We start from the raw sequence: 21,824 nt of genomic DNA on the forward strand, positions 1-21,824 counted from the left end.
CTGCGTATGATAGAAGATGTTCTGAATGAGAGTTTAGCAAAAATGTTTCCCCGTTTGAAAATCTGTGCAGACGCCGCTTTAGTACATTACATTACATTCTGCACAGAAATTAGTCATCTTAGATTTAAAAATCTAGTCAATTGTCGTGCTTCATTTCTGAATGTATCACTATTAGCCATAATAATAATACAAATATAAACAAAACATGATATGTATATTCTACCGCGTTTGCTGTTGTCTCACTCTAGTTTCGTACTTTATTAGGCAGATAGGATTTAAATAAGACAGCAGCAAACACGAAAGAATACATCGCAAAATGTTTATATTCGTATTATTCTTTGGCAAAGAGAATACTGCATGTGATTCACAATTCATAAAAGTTCCTTTTAGCAACCATCTCTTCTCACAGGTAGAAAAAAATTCAGAACATAGTTAGCCATATTGACAAAAACCCCGAACAGTCTTGCCAGTCGGATTTTCGTACTACATTGAAATGCTGCTACATTCGAAGATGAACAATACGGAATTTGTATTTACTTCGTTGTTTCGTTGGATAATGTGTAATTTCTTTTTAGTGCCGCAGAGGTTTTGGCGCCAGTATTCATCTTTGTGCCTGCAAAGCAAGCCTGTGTAGCGCTACATATTTTCAGCGGCAGGGGTTAGTTGTGGTGGCACCTTCCGCTTACTTTGCACTTGATTCTAAGCCGCAGGCGGTTTTTGGATTACAAAAACCGGAAAAAAAGTGCGGCTTAGATTCGAGTAAATACGGTAGCAAGAGAAGGGTGGGGGACAGTAAGTGTTGCTTGTGGGAACATACAGGTACGAGGTGATAAGAAGGTGGGGCAGCTAGATGCAATTGGGAGGTTGTATGGATGGCAGAGGGAAAGGGGGGGGGGGGGGGGAGTGGAAAAGGAGATAGGTAAAAAAGACTTGCCTCCACCACCAGGATTGCTTCTTCCATCCTGCACAGGTGTTTGCAATCTGGCCTTGGCAGCCAGATACAGTGGTTTTTGTGTGTGTTTTTTTTATTTTTTTCTTCTTCTTCTACTACTACTACTACTACTACTACTACTACTACTACTACTAAAGCTACTGGCTCAGCAGTCTTGTTGTTGCACCTGTCTGCGAACTCAACTTCTCCACTTGGTGGCGAGTAGCATTCTATCCTTTTCATAATTTGTCCTTATTCCATCGTATTTGTTTTCATTGTTTGGTGCTTACTGGAATATTTGAAATTGATCATCACTTTTCATTTGGCAGTGTAGTGTACCAAGGAACAGCTGCTGAAAAACCAGAGTGAAACACAAGCAGTTATTGCTTGTTAGGAGGTGTTAGTCTTCCTGTGGATATGGTAACGTCTGTAGATGTTTTGGGAGACGGGAGGGTCGTGGAGAAGTGGCAGTCTGTCCAGTAGAGAACATATACACAGTCCTTTATTCAATTATTCAACTTAATTCCTCCATGAAAATGAAAAAAATCTTTAATTATCCCATGCATCTAGTACAGTCATTCATTGCTTGAGCCACAGTGTGGTTGCGGCATGGAGCGAAGCCAGGCAGCAGTCTTCTGTTTCTACGGCTGGCTGCAGCATTCCCAGTGGCATGGAGATGGCATTGCCTGGATTCAACGTGTGGATCGACACTGAAGAGCAAGGCCGGTGGCTGGTCCGGTGTTGGTATCAGGGCTGAGTAGACAGGCAGAGATCCTTTTTTCACAATCTGGTGGTGGCAGAGTTCACTATGGAGACTCCCAGCCAACGTATGGCAAGTGTCATGCATGGTCCTGCCGTGCTGAATGTGACGTAGTCACCTGGGCTGACGTTTAAATGCTGATGCTGAGCACTGAATTTGCAGAAGGGCTGCATTTGTGGGCCACTGTGAACCATCTGGAACAGCCCGTGGTCTGCTCATTGAGGACGCGTAAGTCAGTTGAGCCGGATTGGCTTCTCAAAAGCTGGTCCCGAGACACTGGTACCTACAACAGTGTCATGGAAGTCGTGCTGCTGCTGAAGGATGCTGATCAAGCACAGGTGATGGCCAGCTGCGGCTGATGTCTGTGACTTTTGACCCAGTTTCAGCACAGTTGGTATGATGATATGGGAGCTTATAACGCAGTTCGAACTGTGGCCTCCTTGCAGTTCTATGCTCCGACTTCTGTTCAAAATTCTTCTATAGTTTTGTCCCATTACAACAGTATTGCATTTAAATAGTTTAATGTTGCAGACATTGAAGCAGTTGTCATTGTTAGGCTATATACATTTACTATCACATCATCTAATAAACTACAAGTTGTCAAATGACTTACAACTACAATGAAATTAAATATTCTTTCCTCAAATATCAGTGCTGGCAATTTACAGTAGGAGGCAGCCTTTCACGGCAGGTGTTTGCAGTATGTGTACCGGGTAGTGCAGTGCGCGCTGTGTGCATCTCAGGATGCTGACACATCATGGGTGTGTTTATTAATCAGTGCACTTGGAGTAGCCTTCAGTTTCTGCCACCAGGTGAAAATATGATGCTGTAAGCAGTCAAAATGTAAAACGTTTTCTGTTTTGATGTCGATATGCTGTTCGTCACTTGACTTCTTTTGTGAAGTGACTATTGGTGTAAAGGGTTCAGAAGGTTGAGGTTTTTTGTATGAAATGGAGTAGCTATTGAGAAGGCAGTGCACTGCTGGTAAAGTTTTTATCAAAATGCCAGCAATAGCAGTCAGAATAGGAGCAATAGTAGCACTGAATTGCAGGAATATTGCCAACAGAAATAGCTGTAGACAAGTCCCATGTCAATAAATGAGCAACAGAATATAAAGAAGAAAGTTGAAGAAACAGGTGAATTAGGTGGTGCAGCAAGGAGGAACTTTAGCTCATTTTCCATGGCAGTTATTGATGAAGCTGCTGTAGCTACAGCCACTGAGCAGCAAACGTTTGAAATCCTGCAGTTAGTGCTAGAGATGTCACGAGAATTCTCTCTTTCCCAGTTAACAGTTCAAAAGATATTGTGGCGCATTTATACTGTCATCTCTACACAAGATTCAAAATGTGCACTAAATGAAGCCCCAAATAGACTGTCATGCTGTGACTGTGCCCTTAATTTTTGACATGCATGTAAATGGAGAACATGTGGCTGAGGAATATTCTTTGGGAAGGAGAGTCACATTTTACTCTGGTAGGGGCTGTGAAAGGGGTTCCACTCTGCCACATGTTGTGCAGGAACATCCACTTCACTCGGCTTATGTGAATGTGTGGTATGTTTTCACAAGCTCCCTCATTCTCGGAGATGACACATCACTGGCCTGTTAGATGTACAGTGATATTTGCACGATACAAGGACTGTCTTGTGCCGCATACAATTCCAGCTTTGCAAGAATGCAACTGTGTCCACACCACTATTTTCATGCAAGATCGGGTGACACCACACGTCGCTTGGGAGGTGAAAGATTTGCTTCTAGAAAGCTTTTGTAATGATTGTCATACCTAGGCAATTTCAAGATGTGTGACCTTCCAGATCCTGTGACCTAAATTGTGGTTGTGGGGGTACCTGAAAGATTGTGTCTATCAGGGATGTATCCCACCTCTTCTTGATCTGAAGGCTACTGTATGATGACATGTCACTCTGATGACAGTGGATATGCTGTAAGCAACTGTCGACAGTGCCGTGTTATGGGCACAGCATGTTGCTTAGTCAGGAGACACGTATTGAATACATGTTGTAACTTGTGACCAAAAAATGCCGGAACCACCATTATCAAGTGAGTGATTGTTCCTCCCCTTTTACTGCACCCACACCGCCTGTCTGCATACAGTGCTATATCCTCACCTGGTGGCAGGAAGTAGAACCTTTTTTTCCCCTCCCAGGATACTCCTTGAGCGTACCGATTAATGGACATAACAATGATGTTTCAGTTCCCCACACTGCAGCACTCTTAATACTGTCAGTTTAAATATAACCACCCAGTATTATGAGCATTTGGCCATGGTCCAAGGCATAGCTTTATGCCTAATGTTTCATCCTCCAATGCTGGAGGCATCATCAGAGGCTTTAACAACTCAGAAAGCGAAGCTCACCAGGCCAAGCTGTAAATATATACACAACGGTCAGTTCGTGATATCGACTGCTGCCTAAGATCACAGAGTTGCCCTGACATGTACTTTGGAGCTTGTTGTGGGGTAGAGTCGGTGCTGTTTGTTTTCTTTAGCACCAAGGCCCACAACTAGTCTAATTTCAGTCCTCCTCCTTTGCTGTTGAAATTGTTTTTAAGGGTCGTGTTTCTGTGGCCTCTCTGTACATCTTAGCGTTTTGATTATTAGATCTTGCTGAAACCAGTGTGTGAGAGAAATGAATTTGACAGTTTTCCATGCTAGTGCATGATCTGCTACTGCTGATTTATCCATCTTGCCCAAGCAGCTATTGCTCTCGTGTTTAAAGGCAGGTGTTAACACTTCTTTGTGTAGTCCCTCTGTACATTTGGCTGCAAGTTCAAAGGACTCTGTATACTACTAATGTGGCAAGCAACGGAACTTTCTTACTGGTTTAAGCATTGTATCAGTACTGTGTTTTCTCGATGCTTTGCTGATGCTATCTGTGACAGTTTTTACAAATTGAAGAAAACTTTCTTTTTAGTTGGTTCCTTTTTGTTAGAAGCTCTAGACCCTTTAGGATGTAGTGCCTTATTTATCTCTGCCAGAGTTTTCATTTTTTCGGAATGCTGTTCGTAAGTGATTGAGCTCATCTTCAAAGTACTGTGGTTCACAGATTCATTTAGTCCAGTCCATCATTGTTTTGGGCACTCCTGTTCTCTGCTTGGGATGGTAATTGGAATTTCTGTGAAGGTATCTCTCTGTGTGAGTGGTCTTTCCGTAAACATTATGTCCTGAAGTTCCATCACATTTTCTAGGTACCTGTACATCAAAACACCAAATTTGGCCTTCTTTCTCTTTTCCTCTGGTGAACTTAATTTTAATATCAATATTATTCAGAAGATATAGAATGGTCTCATGGAAGAAGGTCCTTTGCAGTAGTAAATGTAATCTAGAAGTAAATGTACATTGTATAAAGATTATACCGTATTTACTCGAATCTAAGCCGCACTGATTTTCCGGTTTTTGTTATCTAAAAAACCACCTGCAGCTTAGAATAGAGTGCAAAGTAAGCAGAAGTTCTGAAAACGTTGGTAGGTGCCGCCACAACTAACTTCTGCCGTCGAATATATGTAGCGCTACACAGGCATGCTTTGCAGGCATAAAGATAAATACTGGCACCAAAAACCTCTGCGTCAGTAAGTAAATTAAAAAAAAAAATTTGGAAGATGAGCTTTTTTCTCAGCCCTGAGTTTTGACCACTGCATTTTCATACATAATCCAACGAAGTAAATACAAATTCCGTATTGTTCATCTTCGAATGTAGCAGGCTAGCAGCATTTCAGTGTACTACGAAAATCCGACTGGCAAGACTGTTTGGGCTGTTTGTCAATATGGCCAACTCGACGTTCTGAATTTTTTCCTACCTGTGAGAAGAGATTGTTGCTAATATTAACTTTTATGAATTGTGAATCACATACAGTATTCTCTTCACCATAAGAATAATATGAATATAAACATTTTGCCATGTATTCTTTCGTATTTGCTGCTATCTCATTTAAATCCTGTCTGCCTAATAAATTATGAAACTAGAGAGACAACAGCAAACATGGAAGAATATACATATCATGTGATGTTTATATTCATATTATTCTTATGCCTAATAGTGATACAGTTAGAAATGAAGCACGGCAATTGACTAGATTTTTAAATCTAGGATGACTCTTATTTCTGTGCAGAATATAATGTACTAAAGAGGCGTCTGCAAAGATTTTCAAACAGAGAAAATTTTTTACTAAACTCTCGTTCAGAACATCTTCTATCGTACACAGTCTATTATTTGGTTCTTGTTGATCATTATCAAAGAAAGCAGCAGTGTAAGTAACAACAAATAGCAGTCTCTTGCCATTGTTTCGCTAATGAGACGATTCCTTTTTTTTAAGCGATGGTAGCATGCACAAAAGGAAGCCATGCCGCGAGCGGCGAAAGGCCGTAAACGCTCATTATCAGAATGCGACAAACAATGCATGACATAGTACAGTAATGCATTTTCAGATAAGAGTGACGTAAACAACTGTAACAAAGAGAACGGCACTTATCAGATCAAAGAAAAATAAGCAATCAATTCAAACCAGACGAAGCACGTGAAAAAGGAAGGGTACCCGCGTAAATACGGATGGAGCGCCTGATGCATAGCAATGGCTACCTGGCAAAGCTTAACTGCTAAGCTTACGACTCGAACCAAACTACTGTAGTTGTATTGTCATTCATTTGACCTAAATTGTATCTCATATTACAATGGACCAACTTTGTTTCGATTTGGAGGTGCGGCCTAAAACTTTTCTCTCCCCTTGAATTTCAAGTCTCAAATTTCAGGTGCAGCTTAGATTCGGGAAAATTTTTTTTCCTTGATTTAGAGTCTAATTTTTCAGGTTCGGCTTAGATTCGAGTAAATACAGTAGGCCAAAAAATACATGTAACTGCTTTCCACATTGGTGTTAATTTGTCGCAAATGGTGTTGTAGGGATTTTTCGCCCATAACAACCATTTTCATCATAAGCACTGGTTAATGTTAGAGAGAGAGAGAGAGAGAGAGAGAGAGAGAGAGAGGGTGTGAGAGTGTGTGAGTGTGAGTGTGAGTGTGTGTAATTACGTTGGCCACACAGATAGCTGCTGCTCCCCTTAATTGTTATTCATATGTACTCATACGATCAGTATTTTGGAACATTGTTTAACATCACAAGAGTAGGTGCAGGATGGTACCAGCCATACCTTTTAAGTAAATATGTCATACTTCATGGGGAATGGCTGTTGTAGACAAATATGGGACTCCAATACTGCTGCCCTGGACAAGGTCCTAGTAGAATTCGTTTGACATTGTCGTCCTCCGATCTGTTATGAAGTGTGGATGACTGTGGCATGCTTCGCTTGCCATGCACGAGATGAACAGAGAGAGTGAATTTCAGCGCCCTTACTGCCTGCTCTTCTTGAATAGCACCAATGTGCTGCCACGCTAACATCGCCCTACAATAGATGGATCAGTGTCAGATTCTATCATATTGTGAGGCACATTAGAGGATTGGAAATTAGTCAGAGAAGTGGCTCAAAGTGTGGCGATTGGGAACTTTCTCTTGCTGGTCATCTTCCCATTTCAGTACTTGTTCTGGCTTACCTCAGTCAGATGCCAATGCCCCAGTATATGAAAGCAACTTTGGCTATGAATATTTGTTTTGCATCATGTATCAGTAAACATTTGTCGTCTTGAGTTACAGAAAACTTGACTTGATTTATATACAAAAGGAATAGTTTGAATCAGAGTAGTTGGCATTTGACATCTCTCAGGCTGGACTACTGCCGTTACTGTCCCTCACTGTGCTGCCGCTTCCGTCATGCAGAGGGTGGTGCCTGCCAGTTTACAAGTAGCATTCTCAGAAGTGAAAATTTCACGTGTATCAGGAAAGTGTGTACCTCCATTTTTAATTAAAACTAAGAAGAGATTTTTGATGTGCCTAGAAAAACTAGAGATCTATGCCACACATGAATTTCAAATGATAGAAACTCCTGGTTGGAAGATCAACAATATTCGGAAAAGAATAGACAGTTGTGAAGCAGCCATTGAAATCAAGCATGTTATCTTCAGCTGCATGTTGTGCCACGAGGTGGGCTACTTCGCTCTTGGCCACAGTTTGGCAGTGGTCATCCATCCTGTTGGACGGCTGGTTGGTTGTTATACTGTGCCTAAACCATTCAATCTCTCCCAAAGGCGTAACCATAAAAATTTCTTTCTCTAGATCCCACCCCTCCTCTCACAATGACCTTCACCTTTTTCGATTCCACCAGTCCCTGTCCCTCTCAAACCTGGCATTGCAAAAACACATTTTCGTGGCACAAGCATCTTGGAACCATCTCTCCCTCTGCAAGATACTTCTACTCTGCAATCTATACTACATACGTCACATCTTCAAAATTGAATCCTTCACTCTCCAGGACCTGGAAGAGTATGTCAGTCACCATCTCTGTAAGTTATTGAACCTGCCGACATTCTGCTGCTGCCTTGGGGCACAACTATTCATCCCCTGTCCTACCCAGTGTGTTCCTCCTCGTCAATCCCTCATAGCACCCAGACTCTATTTAGTGGGTCTTTTCAAGTTACCACATCCCCCCAAAACTCTCTACCAGCACATCAAATCTGGAATCTAAACAATCCCCTAACACTATCGTGAACCTTTCCACCAAAATCCTCAACCCCACAGAAGTTTGTCTTATCCAAAGGCCCCACCTTTAGCCCTACTTCCAAATTTAACCATATTGGACTTGTCAAAGATCTACTCTCCTCCTGAACCCTGAAATGGAAATACTGCTTTGCCACCAGTCCCTCCAACCCAAGCCAATCTATTTCCAACATTGAATCCTGCCTATCCCAGTTCATAGTACCATCCAACTGTGGTCTGAGGTCCTCCCCCTCCTCCCACCTAACCACTCCAGTGTCAACTTCCATGATTTCCTTATCTCCAACTTGGCCTCATCATCATTACCCAGGTTCTTTCCTAAGAACGCTAACCTTGAGCAGAGGAAAGGACAGCCATAAAGTCTCAAAACCAATCCTCACATAATCATCCACCCTGCAGACAAAGGCTCCTCAACTGTTGTGATGAATGACAGTGACTACCTGGCAGAAACCCTCTGCCAGTTGTATGTCCTGTCCACCTCTAAACTGTAACAGAGTTATCCCATCCCATAGGTCCAATATAACCTCCAGTCCGTGCTTAAAGCCTTAGGCCCTTCCTAGAACCTCTCCCCTGAATCAGTTTCCCTCCTCACCTTTACAACACCCTTCCTACCCACCTTCTACATGCTCCCCAAAACTCGCACACCCAACAATCCTGGACACCCCATTGTTGTTGGGTGTTGTGTCCTCACTGAAAGAATTTCGGTCCTCATTGACCAACACCTCCAACATGTAGTCTAATCTCCAACTTAAGATCCCAACTGACTCTCCTCCATCCCCACCACTTTACCTCCTGGTTTCCTACTGGTCACTATTGACACCATTTCCCTATACGCCAACACCCTTCAATGTCCATGGTCTTGCCACAGTTGAATACTACCTTTTCCAATGTCCTTCAGACTCCAGACGCACTACTTCATTCCTCATTCACCTAACTACATATATCTTTAAAAAAATGCTTCTTCTTTGGATGGAAGATACACAAAAAGTCTCAGCCATGGGCATTCGCATGGCACCCTCCTATCCTACCTGTTTGTTGGCAATCTAGAGGAAACCTTCCTAGCCTCCCCAAACCCTGCTCTGATTCAGGTTCATAGATGGTATATTCATGATCTGCACTCAGGGCCAAGACACCCTATTCTTATCTCTTCACAGACTCAACATCCTCTCCCCCATTCACTTCACCAGGTTCCCTGCTTGCCATCGACCTAGACGTTGGCTTCCTCAGACCCGGAGATGATGGGTATCTTTGCCAATATGCTGGAGGTCTCACCGAAGCCTTCACAGACAGGCACTGTCCCCTGCCCTGGACCTGGTCTGCAAACAGACACTTCCCATGCCATTTTTGCCCCCCCCCGCCCCCCCCCCCCCCCCCACCATGAGCTGGCTACAAAAGAGAGCCCATTATGTCACCCAACCCACCTCAGACTGGAACAACTGAACCACATCCTTCATCAGGGGTTTGATTATCATGATGCCCTGAAATGAGGGACACCCTACCAGGATCCTTCCAATACCTTCTAAAGTGATGTTCTGTCACCTACCCAACCTCCACATCATCTTAGCCCATTCGTATGTTATCCCCAATCCCAACCACTTGCTAGAGGGATCATATCCCTTTGGATGACACAAGTGCAAAACAAGCGCAATCCACTCCCCCCCCCCCCATCCCCCCCTCCCCCCCCCCCCCCAGCATTTCCTATCCTAGGCTTATCCTATCCAGGCTTATCTTACCCACCCCATTGAAGGCTGGGCCACCTGTGAAAGGAGCCATATTGTGTACCAGCCCTGATGCAACCATTGCAAGACACAATATGCAGCTGGATATAACATGCTTGATTTCAATGGTCACTTCAAAACCCAGGCCATCTGGATTCTCCCCTCCACCACCAGCTTTTCCAAATGCTGCAGATGGGAGCTATCCTTAAAACACGTTCTCCACTCCTGAAATTATCGTGGCCTTGGCCTACAGCAACTTACTCTTCCCACACCCTCCACGCAGCAATTTCCACCCCTTTGTCCAATCTCCTCCCCCTTTTCACATTCCATCACCCTCTTTGTGTGCCACTCTCTGCCAGTGTACTCACCTGTCCTTTCTCCTTCCCTGCTCCACCTCCCCCCCCCCCCCCACACACACACACACACCACCTCCTCCCAGTACTGCACTTGGTAGTCTCTAGTCTCTGCACACCTCACTAGACAGCACTCTTTTCTCCTCCCATCTGTACCCTACTATCTCTCCCCCTTCCCTGCCCCATTCCAGACTGTTATTTATGTGACAGTCGCATTCTGGTCAGAGCTGCTGGTGGTAGCATTTTGTGTGTGTGTGTGTGTGTGTGTGTGTGTGTGTGTGTGTGTGTATGGGGTGCATGAAGTTTTCTTTCTCTCTCTCTCTCTCTCTCTCTCTCTCTTTTTTTTTTTTTTTTTTTTTTTTTTTCCCCTGGAAAAGGCTTTGGTCAAAAGCTATTAATGTGCAGCAGTCTTTTCATTGTGCTTGTCTGCAACTCAGTTCTAAGTAGCAATCAGTCCTCTTCATAATACATGAATTTGAGCTTTTTGTGTGACTCTTCTGCCCATCAAACCATAGGTTAGGTAGGTTAGAAAATAAAAAGTAAAATCTGTAAGTTGCATATTGTGAGGGTTAGTGAAGTTTGGTGGAAGGATGATCAAGATTTCTGGTCAGATGAATACAAGGTTACAAAACAAAATCATATAGAGGTAATGCAGGGATTGGTCTAATAATGAATAAGAAAATAAGGAAGTGGGTAAGATACTATAGGAAGCGTAGTGAATGCATTATCATAGCCGAGGTAGACGTGAAACCAGCACCCACAATAGTAGTACAAGTTTATATGCCAACTAGCTTCACTAATGATGAAGAGATTGAAAGGATGTATGATGAGATAAAAGAAATGATTCAGATCGTTAAGGGAGAGCAAAATGTAATTGTGATGGGGGCTAGAATTTGGTTGTAGGAAGAGGAAGAGAAGGAAAATTGGTAGGAGAATATGGAATTGAGGGGGGGGGGGGGGGGGGAGGAATGAAAGAAGAAGCCTCCTGGTAGAATTTTGCACAGAGCGTAATTTATCACTGGTTTAATAATCCTGAAGAAGACTTTATACATGGAAGAGACCTGGACGGACCAGAAGGTTTCAGATTTATTATATAATGGTAAGATAAAGATTTCGGAACCAGATTTTAAATTTTAAGGCTTTTCCAAAGGCAGGTGTGGTCTCTGACAATTTATTGGTTATTAAAACAAGAATAAAACTGAAGAAATTGTGGAGAGGTAGCAAATTAAGGAGATGGGACCTGGATAAACTGAAAGAACCAGAGGTTTTTGACAATTTGAGAGGGAGCATTAGGGAACAATTGACAAGAGGAGGGGAAAGGAATACAGTACAAGAAGAATGGGTAGCTTTGAGAGATGAAATAGTGAAAGCGGCAGAGGATCAAGTAGGTAAAAAGACAAGGCCTGTAGAAATCCTTGGATGTCACAGGAGACATTGAATTTAATTGGTGAAAGGAGAAAATATAAAAATGCAGACAATGAGGCAGGTGAAAGGAAATACAAACTTCAAAAAAATAAGATTTACAGGAAGTGCAAAATGCTTAAGCAAAAAGCTGTATGAATGAATGTCAAGAGTTTACATGGAAAATCACTACTAAGCAAAGCAGGGGAAAGGTGAAAGGAATGTATAGAGGGACTATACAGGGGAGATGAACTTGAAGGCAGATTTATTGATATGGAAGATGAAGATAAGATGGGAAATATAATATTAAGGGAAGAATTTGGCAGAGCACTGAAAGACCTAAGTTGAAACAAGGCCCCTGGAGTTGATAACATTCCCTCAGAACTGCTGGTATCCTTGTGAGAGAAAACCGTGGGCAAAACTATTCCACCTGATATATTAGATGTATGAGATGGAAATCCCTGCTGACTTAAGAACGAATGTAATAATTCTAATTCCAAAGAAAGCAGATGTGAATATTACTGAACTATAAGTTTAACAGGTAATGGTTGTAAAATACTGGCATGAATTATGTAGATAAGAAGGGAAAAACTGGAAGAAGCCACCTTGAGGATGATCAGCTAGAATTCCAGGGAAATGGTGGAACATGAGAGGCAATTATGACCTTATGAGTTACCTTAGAATGGATGTTAATTATATCTTTTGACAGTGTTGACTAGGATGCTGTTTGAAATTGTGAAGGAAACAGGAGTAAAATACTGTGAGTGAAAGGCAATTTACAACTTGTGCAGAAATCAGATGGCTGTGATAAGAGTCAAGGGGCATGAAAGTGAACTGGTAGTTGAGAAGGGAGTGAGACAGGGTTGTAGCCTATCCTGATACTGTTCAATCTGTATGTTAAGAAAGCAGTACAGGGAATCAAGGAGAAATTTGGAAGGGGAATTAGAGCTCAGAGGGAACAAATAAAACCTTTGAGGCTTGCTGATTACTCTGTAATTCTGTTAGAGACAGCAAAGGACTTGTAAGTGGTGTTGATCAGAGTAGTTAGTGTATTGAAAGGATGTTATAAGATTAATGTAAACAAAAACAAAACAATGATAATGGAGTGTAGCTAAATTAAATCTGGCAATGCTGAGGGAATTAAATTAAGAAACAAGACACTAAAAGCGGTAAATGAGTTCTGCTATTTTGACAGTAAAATAACTTGTGGCATTTTTCTGGAGTGTAGCCTTGTACGGAAGTGAATTGTGGATGATACACAATTTAGACAAGACGAGAATAAAAGCTTTTGAAATGTGGTGCTACAGAAAAATGTTGATTAGATAAGTAGATTGTGTAAGTATTGGAGGCCAACTGCTTAAATCAAACTATAATTGTGCGACGTGATTAATAATTATTTCCTAGATATAATAAGCTGTAAGACTGAAGTTCAGTGGACACTAAGACTGTAGGTTTTTGCTATTCCTATTATAGGTTCTGGAACATGTTCGACTACCCCTCTTGAGCCCCTACTTCCTACATGACTGTGTGGAAAGCCAGCCAGTGGTGCGGCAGTCTCCAGAGTGCAGAGCACTGGTCGAAGAAGCCAAAATGTTCCATCTCTTACCTGACCGCCGCTCCGAGCTGCAGACACCTCGCACACGACACCGCTCTTGTGCCGGCACAGTACAGGTATGGAGGTGTAACATGTGTTCAGCAGAAGCAGTTTTGCTACTCCGGAAGGACTACAATTGTAAATGAATGCAACTCAGGCTCTCGTATTGCTTGGATTTGAAATATCTGCTTAATGGAGAAGCTGAATCACTGATCCTACAGAACTAGATGTATAAAATAAAATGATTTTTGTGACATTTACAAGAAGAATGTTGTACAAAAGACAAATGACCTTCTTTTATAAGAATCTGTTGTATATATGTGGTAATAAATTAATCAAGAAGTTTATTGTCATAGCAACTGGGTTAGGGTAAATCATAATTTTTTGTTAGTGTACTTTTCAGAAGTTGCCAGAAGTAGCTACTTGTGCATATTTGTAAATAATTTGACCCTGTCCACATAGCTAAAGGCTTTTTTCTCATAATAGCATTCGTGGAATATGATGTGTAAATGAATGAATATGCTGAGAAATCTCTCTCTCTCTCTCTCTCTCTCTCTCTCTGTGTGTGTGTGTGTGTGTGTGTGTGTGTGTGTGTGTGTGTGTGTGTGTGTGTGTGTGTGTGTTACCATCACATTTTCCTCTGCTTCCTATCTTTGCTGTAGAATATTCAAGAAGTGGCATGCTGTTGCCCTACATTGTCAGATATTTGCTTCAGGTGATTGTCGCAGTTGGTGGTGAGGATGACAAGGTTGTCTTGAGATCAGTGGAATGCTACAACCCGGCATCGCACGAGTGGCGCACACTAGCATGCTTGCCTTTTGCTGTCAGGTATGTTCCTCCCACTGCTGCCATTCTTCCCAGTGCTGTTTGTGATCTCTTCTGATTATAAATTCTGTAAAAAATTTGATTGTAACAAAAGGTGGCTACCCACTATCAGTTTCTAAAACAGGATTTTTAGGGACATTCTAAAGCCAACAAATAAAAAATGCAATTTCATTTCTAGTTTGCACTAATTTTATAAAATTATTTCATGAGCAATAAAATGAAGCTGCGCAAAAATGAAATGGTGTGTGCACATTTGTTGAAGGAAAGCAAAAGCCTTCTCAAGCCCTGTATGGGAGTACACGAACCATAACAAGCTATTTGGAAATATCAATTGATCAACAACAGAGGTTCAGATTTAAAAGTCATTCTCTTACATTTCAGAATGTGAACATTTGACAAGAAACCCAATAGCATAAAGTTTTTCTTGTGGTCTTGAGATCAAAAGACTGTTTTGATGCAACTCACCATGCTAGTCTGTCCTGTAAAAGTCTCATCATCTTTGTGTGACTGCTGCAACCTATGTCTTACTGTAGACAAGCAGTCAGCCATTTCTTGAATATAAACTGAAATGCACGTACTCCCAGTATGTCAGTACTGGTGGTGAAGTTTATTAGAATGGTTCAGATGAACTTAATTTTTTTTAAATGCAGTTTAATAGGTGTAAATTTTCTGCCATTGTATATTTATTTTTATGTATATTGGCTGGAGATGATTTGTCACCAAACATTTTGTGAATAGTGATATATTCATCACATAGCATACATTTTCCTGTAATTTGATTAGGGTACAGGAGACTAAAAAAAATAACTTCATAGACATAAAAATACAATTTATAACAGATGGAAGTGTTCTATCATTGATAAGAATTTTTACTTTGCTAATGATAAACAACACTGTTTCTTATCAGTTTTACACTTCATGAATTCTTGTAAAGAGCAATAATATTACTATAGTGAAGTAACACATGGCCCTAGTCTAGTTACAGATCCACTTCATATCAGTGAACATGAATATTGAGTACTGTTTGAAAATTAAATGCACATCTCTCATGGATATTAATTTAGAATGTTTGTCTCTATTTGCAGAGTGATGGCAGGTTGAAACATGCTAACACACATCAAAATGTTTATTGTTATTTGTTTGAACCCTTTACTCATGAGTGACTGAGAGATATCAGTTTGTCCAGTGATGTGTTTCATTAGATTTTTCAATGTTTAAGTGAGTTGTGTTGGGAAGACATTAAATGTATATGTAGTTGTGAATATGGACAACCATCACTTGTATGATCGAATAATGACAATGAAAATTTGTACGACACCGGGACTCGAACCCGGATTTACCATTAGGCTATCTGAGCACACCTAATGGCCAGAGTCAAACCTTCATATGTCATCAACCATGTGTCTACAACCTGCACTTGTACATTCTTGCATGCATATCCAAAGGTACATTGCATCTTAATTCTGAACAACAGAGGCTCTGCAATACCATATTCTTTTGGCTGGTTTGTGGTTTAATGACTTACATACACTTTCCATAGTAAATTTTCCCATTTAGAATTAGCACCTTTTTTGCCCAAAATGCTGCACCATTTTAGTAACATTTTACACCTAAAAATCTAGGCCTACTAATGAATGAATTTCAAAAATAGAGACCTTTGGAGAAAAGAGAACCTTCTGTATGACTATTAAGAGCTCATGGAAAACCAGTCCTAAGCAAAGAAGGGAAAGCAGAAAGCTGGAAGGAGAATGTAGAGGGTCTATACAAGGGCATTGTACTTGAGGGCAATATTATGGAAATGGAAGAGGACACAGATGAAGATGATAAGGAAGATATGATACTGCGTGAAGAATTTGACAAAGAACTGGAAGAGCTAAGTAGACAACATGCCGTTAGAGCTACTGATAGTCGTGGGAGAGCCAGCCATGACAAAACTCTACCATCTGGTGAGCAAGATGTATGAGACAGGCACAGGCGAAATACCCTTAGACTTAAAGAATAATATAATAATTCCAATTCCAAAGAAAGCAGGTTCTCACAGGTGTGAAACTTACCAGACTATCAGTTTAATGAGTTACAACTGCATAATACAAACACAAATCCTTTACAGAAAAATGAAGAAACTGGTAGAAGCCGATCTTTGGGTAGATGAGTTTGGGTTCAGGAGAAATATAGGGACATGCAAGGTAATAGTAACCCTCTGACTTCTCATAGAAGATAGGTTGAGGAAAGACAAACCTACGTTTCTAGCATTTGTAGACATAAGAGAAAGCTTTTGACTATGTTGACTGAAGTCTTTGAAGAGAATACTCTCTTTCATTTTCTGAAGGTGGCAGGGGTAAAATACAGCGAGCAAAAGGCTATATATAATTGGTACAGAAATAAGATGGCACAGGGAGTTGGTGGTTGAGAAGGGAGTGAGACAGAGTTGTAGCCTATCCCTGGAGTTATTTAATCTGTGAATTGAGCAAGCAGTACAGAAAATGAAAGAAAAATGTGGAGTGGGGATTAAAATTCAGGGAAAAGCAATAAAAACTTTGAGGTTTGCCGATGACATTGTAATTCTGTCAGACTTACAAGGACTTGGAAGAGCAGGTGAAAGGAATGGACAGTGTCTTGAAAAGAGGATATAAGATGACCACAAACAAAAGCAAAATGAGGATAATGGAATATAGTCAAATTAAATCAGGTTATGCTGAGGGAATTAGATGAGTTTTGCTATTTGGGAAGCAAAATAACTGACACTCGAAGTAGGGAGGATATAGAATGTAGACTGGCAATGGTAAGAAAAACTTTCCTTGAAGAAGAGAAATTTGTTAACATCGAGTATTGATTAAGTGTTGGCAAGTCCTTTCTGAAAGTGTCTGTATGGAGTGTAGTCATGTATGGACGTAAAACATTGACAATAAACAGTTTAGAAAAGAAGAGAATAGACGCTTTTGAAATGTGGTGGTGCAGAAGAATGCTCAAGATGTATAGATACGTAACTAACGAGGAGGCACTGATTAGAATTGGAGAGAAGAGAAATGTGTGGCACAACCTAAGTAGAAGAAGGGATTGGTTGGTAGGACACATGCTGAGGCATGAAGGAATCACCAATTTAGTACTGGAGGGAAGTTTGTGTGGCAACAACATTAATCTACATTTATACTGTAGACCTGATTCAGTGTCAGTGAGGATGTTCAGTTGTTATGAAGATTACTGTAAAGGATTCTGAGTTCGTTGTTTCCTCATCTAAGTTCTGCATGGTTTTGCATTTACTGAGTTATAACATTTTCCCCCTTCATCTTATACCAGTGTGAGTTGACGATTCCTTATAATTTTAATAGAACTGTTCATCTAAGTAAAGAGACTTAACTACCAAATTTATATTGTTATCTATGGTGTGTGTGTGTTATTGAATGTGTTTCAGTAAGCATGGTTTGGTAGCATCTGGCAAGAACACTCTCTACCTGGCTGGTGGAGAATTCCCTGATGGCAATGCCTCTCGTTCTGTGTGGAGATACGACCCAATTCTTGACCACTGGCAAGAAATGGCACCGATGCTCGTGCCACGTTCAGAGTTAGGTATGTCATAAACTAAAATAATGATGACAGTTAGCAGAACAAAGTTGTTACACGTGGGCACATTTTTACTGCTGATCAGTGAGCATGCTGATGACTGTTGACGTGAACGTGGAATGACGTGAGATAGGGTTTGTGTGTGTGTGTGTGTGTGTGTGTGTGTGTGTGTGTGTGTGTGTGTGTGTAAAAATTAAACGTGTGCAGAGCTACTGAGTAACAGGGGTTCCTCACACACAGAGCATCCTAGGGCGCCCCAAGGAGCTATACCACGAAGAAGCATTGCTTCTTGGCTTTTGGCAAGATCCTATTTTATTATTATTATTATTATTATTATTTAAATTGTGGGATGCCGTAAGGTTTCGGATTCACCTGATACAATAAAATTTTCACATCCACGACCCTTAAACCACAGATTTACACATTCATTACCCTCCAATCTATGTTTATTATGCACACTATATATTATGGTAATTGCACTGAAAATTGTTATATTTTTCAACAAACTAAGATATAAAGATTTAATACAAGTGCTAAACAAAAAGATGGCAAGTGCCCATAAAATGTCGTCATCATCATCATGTCTACAGGTTAATGATCTTTACTTTTCATGTCAACCTCTTCATATGTGGAGGACATTGTTTATTTATATTCTTACTGTTGTGTTGAGGACAGCAGTAAACTGGTAGCAGTATGTAAATTGTGTCCTCAGAAGATTAGTTGTCGCCATTCAGCAAACGTAATGTAATCAATGTGATCACTTGTCAGTTATGATGAACTGGTTTGAACTAATATATCCCATATTGTTGATGAGGTCAAGGTGTTGACAAGAGAATGTATCGGTGCTTTAAATGTATTACAGGGTTAGCTATGCTCGATGGATGTGTGTATGCTGTCGGTGGATGGGAGGGTTCCTTCCGCCTCGATTCCGTAGAACGGTATGATCCAGAAAGCAATTCCTGGCAGATGATAGCGCCTATGAAGATGGCTGTTACAAGTCCAGCTGTTGTAGCGCACGAAGGCATGCTGTATGTTACAGGTAAATTTATAATTTTATTTGTCACGGGCTCTGTTTCATTCACTTTGTGAGGCAGTGTGGGCTGTTTTGGCATGGCTTTTTACTTGGCAGTAGAAAACCTGTGGCTGGGTTAGCAGAAAATGTTGTCAGAGGGTGATGCAAGAATTGTCAGAGTTGGTGCAGATGGAAGCCAGCAAGGCATACTTCCATAAAAAGCTACGGGCAGATTCTGATGCTACCGCCAGAATTGGGGTGGGGCGAAGAAGAAGAAGAAGAAGAAGAAGAAGAAGAAGAAAACTGCTAGATCAGAGCATCCTGTGCAGACATTGTCTCATATGCCATATGATTGACAGCTATTGTGAGTAGTACTAGAATTGTATTATATTGGATTCTCATTATTTTATTAGCCCACTAAAAGGACATAGCTGCATTAGTGACAGATACTGCGCTGTGGTGACAGGGTATTAAACAGTTGGAGTGTGTGGTGGTGGTGGTGATGATGATGATGATGATGATACTTCATCAAACTGTTGAATTAGAACCATGTAATAAATTTGATTATTTATCGCTGAATAGTTTGGGATACCATCAGTTTGAAATCTAGGCAACAAGGAATTTAAGTGTTAATGAAATCATGATAGAAAGTAAAAACAGTGAAGTCAGTAGTTGTTGCTGATGCTTAAACCAGCATCATGATGGAACTCCCTAAACGTAATTGTTTCAAATTGCAGTTGATTCCAGTTTCATATTAAAAATAGACAGTTCTGTTTATAAGCATAATCATTAGCATTTGAATTGGAGAAAGCTGATTTGTTAGACAGAGAGGAGAGGTTTGTTGCCACAGATATTGGACGTTTGTGTGTGTGTGTGTGTGTGTGTGCGTGCGTGAGAGAGAGAGAGAGAGAGAGAGAGAGAGAGAGAGAGAGAGAGACTTGGGATGCCATCAGATCTTGTACTGGCCATTGTACAATGTGATAGAGCAAAGAGTGGGAAGTTGCTTGATGAAAGTGCATTTGATCACGCTAATATCATTAATAGCTGGCACATGGGATACTCCATTTCATTGATCATGTTTTTCACTGCACCCACGTCAAGGATATATGAGTGCCTCAGCTGGAAGAAAACCACCACTGCCAGAGTCACCTGCTGTGGTTGATGTGTTGACAGTGGTCATTGTTAGTTATTGTGGAATTTAAGAGCAAATTCACCAGTCACACAAAGTGCAGCGGAGTACTTTTTGATTCAAAACTGGACAAAAATAATTGCTGAATAGATGTACTATCCGGTACCACCACCCTGCTAAAGCATACAAAGGCCACCACCCACATGCATCATCCCTCTGTGCATTACGCATCATGAGGCAAATATTAGGATTGGTGTAGACATCACAATGCAGTACTTGAAGTGTGGGAAAAGTCTCTTGAATGGTTGAGTCATGTCACATGTTGGCACATACTGGTATCTCGACAATATCACCAATTTGGAAAAACAAACTCATATCTTGAGCTTTCAAAACGTACATTTGCTTTGTTGACAGACAGTGGCTGTTAAAGGAAAAAAATGTTAATAGGAAGATGCAAAATAAAAAGAAATGGCATTACTTAGTTCAGGATTGTATGACTGGTAGTGCTGAGCTTTTTATGTATTTGCGTGTTTGAGGGTTGCTGGTTATCACCTCTCACTGTGATGGGGAATATGTCAACATGTTTATAGTAGTAACACTTTCTCAACAAAAAATTATCTTAAGTTATCTTTTTTTTCTTTAAAAATTCTGCTAAGATCTTCAAAGCAAAAACATGAGTATAGTAGTGGAGCCTTTGTGTGTAGGTAGTAGTGGAGCCTTTGTGTGTAGGGAGGTTAAAAATTTCTGGGTTAGTTTTCAGGGTACGGATAACTGTGTGTTCCATAGGCCTGATGTTAGACTCTCTGGAGAAGGGTTTAGGGAAGGAATGTGAGGCCAGGTTAGAAGTGAGGAATTCTTGAAAGATTATCAGGGGATGATTTGGTGGAAAGAGAGGAGGATCACAGTTTGTGGGGAGCTTGGAAGTGTTTTAAACAAGGTTTGATGTGAGATTTTGGTTGGCTGTTTTCAGTGGGGTGTGTGACAAAGAAAGGTCTCCACTGAAGAGAATGAACAAAGAAAATCCTTTACGAGTCGAGCATGGCTGGACTTGATTTTTGGGCTAAAGGTGAGGCCTTTAAAAGGTACTGAGACTTCTACAGCGCTTAAAGTTTTGGCAGAAAGGTTGGCAACTCTGTTACAGGATGGGTGTTCATGAGCAGCGTGTTTCACAGAGGGTGAAGTAGGTTTTTGGAACCTGGAAGACGGACTAAGTCATAAAGACATGCTCGGGGAGTTATGAGGGGTTGGATCAGAGTGGTAGGCTCATGTTCCACTCTGTATGTCTATGTGCAACCCATAAGTCAGTTAAAAGTGAGTTAAAAGGTGTGTTTGATAGTTGCAGACTTCATTTGGCAAGCGTATGCTCTTCGCCCGTGCTGATGTTCTTTTATGTCCTCCTCGCATTTGCCAGTAATTTACTATTTGCGTTCTAAGGCAGCAGAAATCTTTCACTTTATTTACTAGTAGCCCCCAATAATTTGTTGCTAATTTCATTTTTGCTACTTCTCAATACTTCGATCTTTTTTATTTTTCAGATCTTTTTGTATTTCCTTAATTACTTTGTGATTCACCGATTTAACAGTAGAGATAAAAGATTGCATAGATTGCTTACAGAGAGTGAAACCTGGTAACATTCGTGCTTCTGTGACAATTTTGTCAGTGATGGTGTTGAAAATTAATTAGTTGCATTGTGAGAAACAGAATAGATTTATATTTTTGTTACACTTTTAGGTGTATTCCTGTTGCTCTAGACCTTGTTCATATTTTACTTTGCTAGGTGGAGCTGTATTGGAAGATGGTGATGGAATTGAGTTAGTCCAGAGATACGACCCAAGGACAAACACCTGGACAGAACTTGCACCCATGTTAATTCCTCGCAGTGGGTCTGCTGCTTGTGTTCTCGATGGTCACATATATGTTGTTGGTA

At 40.9% G+C, this 21,824-nt stretch overlaps 1 protein-coding gene across 1 annotated transcript in view; it reads left to right on the top strand.

The window, feature by feature from the left end:
- Positions 1-21,824, top strand: part of LOC126175107 (kelch-like protein 12) — a 75,377-nt gene that overhangs the window by 25,440 nt on the left and 28,113 nt on the right. Inside the window, exons 6-10 of the mRNA XM_049921661.1 lie at positions 13,250-13,447; positions 14,086-14,198; positions 17,608-17,762; positions 18,619-18,795; positions 21,675-21,821. Coding sequence (XP_049777618.1) covers positions 13,250-13,447; positions 14,086-14,198; positions 17,608-17,762; positions 18,619-18,795; positions 21,675-21,821 — 790 coding nt within the window. The remainder of the gene's footprint in view (positions 1-13,249; positions 13,448-14,085; positions 14,199-17,607; positions 17,763-18,618; positions 18,796-21,674; positions 21,822-21,824) is intronic.

Source organism: Schistocerca cancellata, chromosome 3 (genome assembly GCF_023864275.1).
Source record: "Schistocerca cancellata isolate TAMUIC-IGC-003103 chromosome 3, iqSchCanc2.1, whole genome shotgun sequence".
In the NCBI taxonomy this organism is placed as follows: Eukaryota; Metazoa; Arthropoda; class Insecta; order Orthoptera; family Acrididae; genus Schistocerca; species Schistocerca cancellata.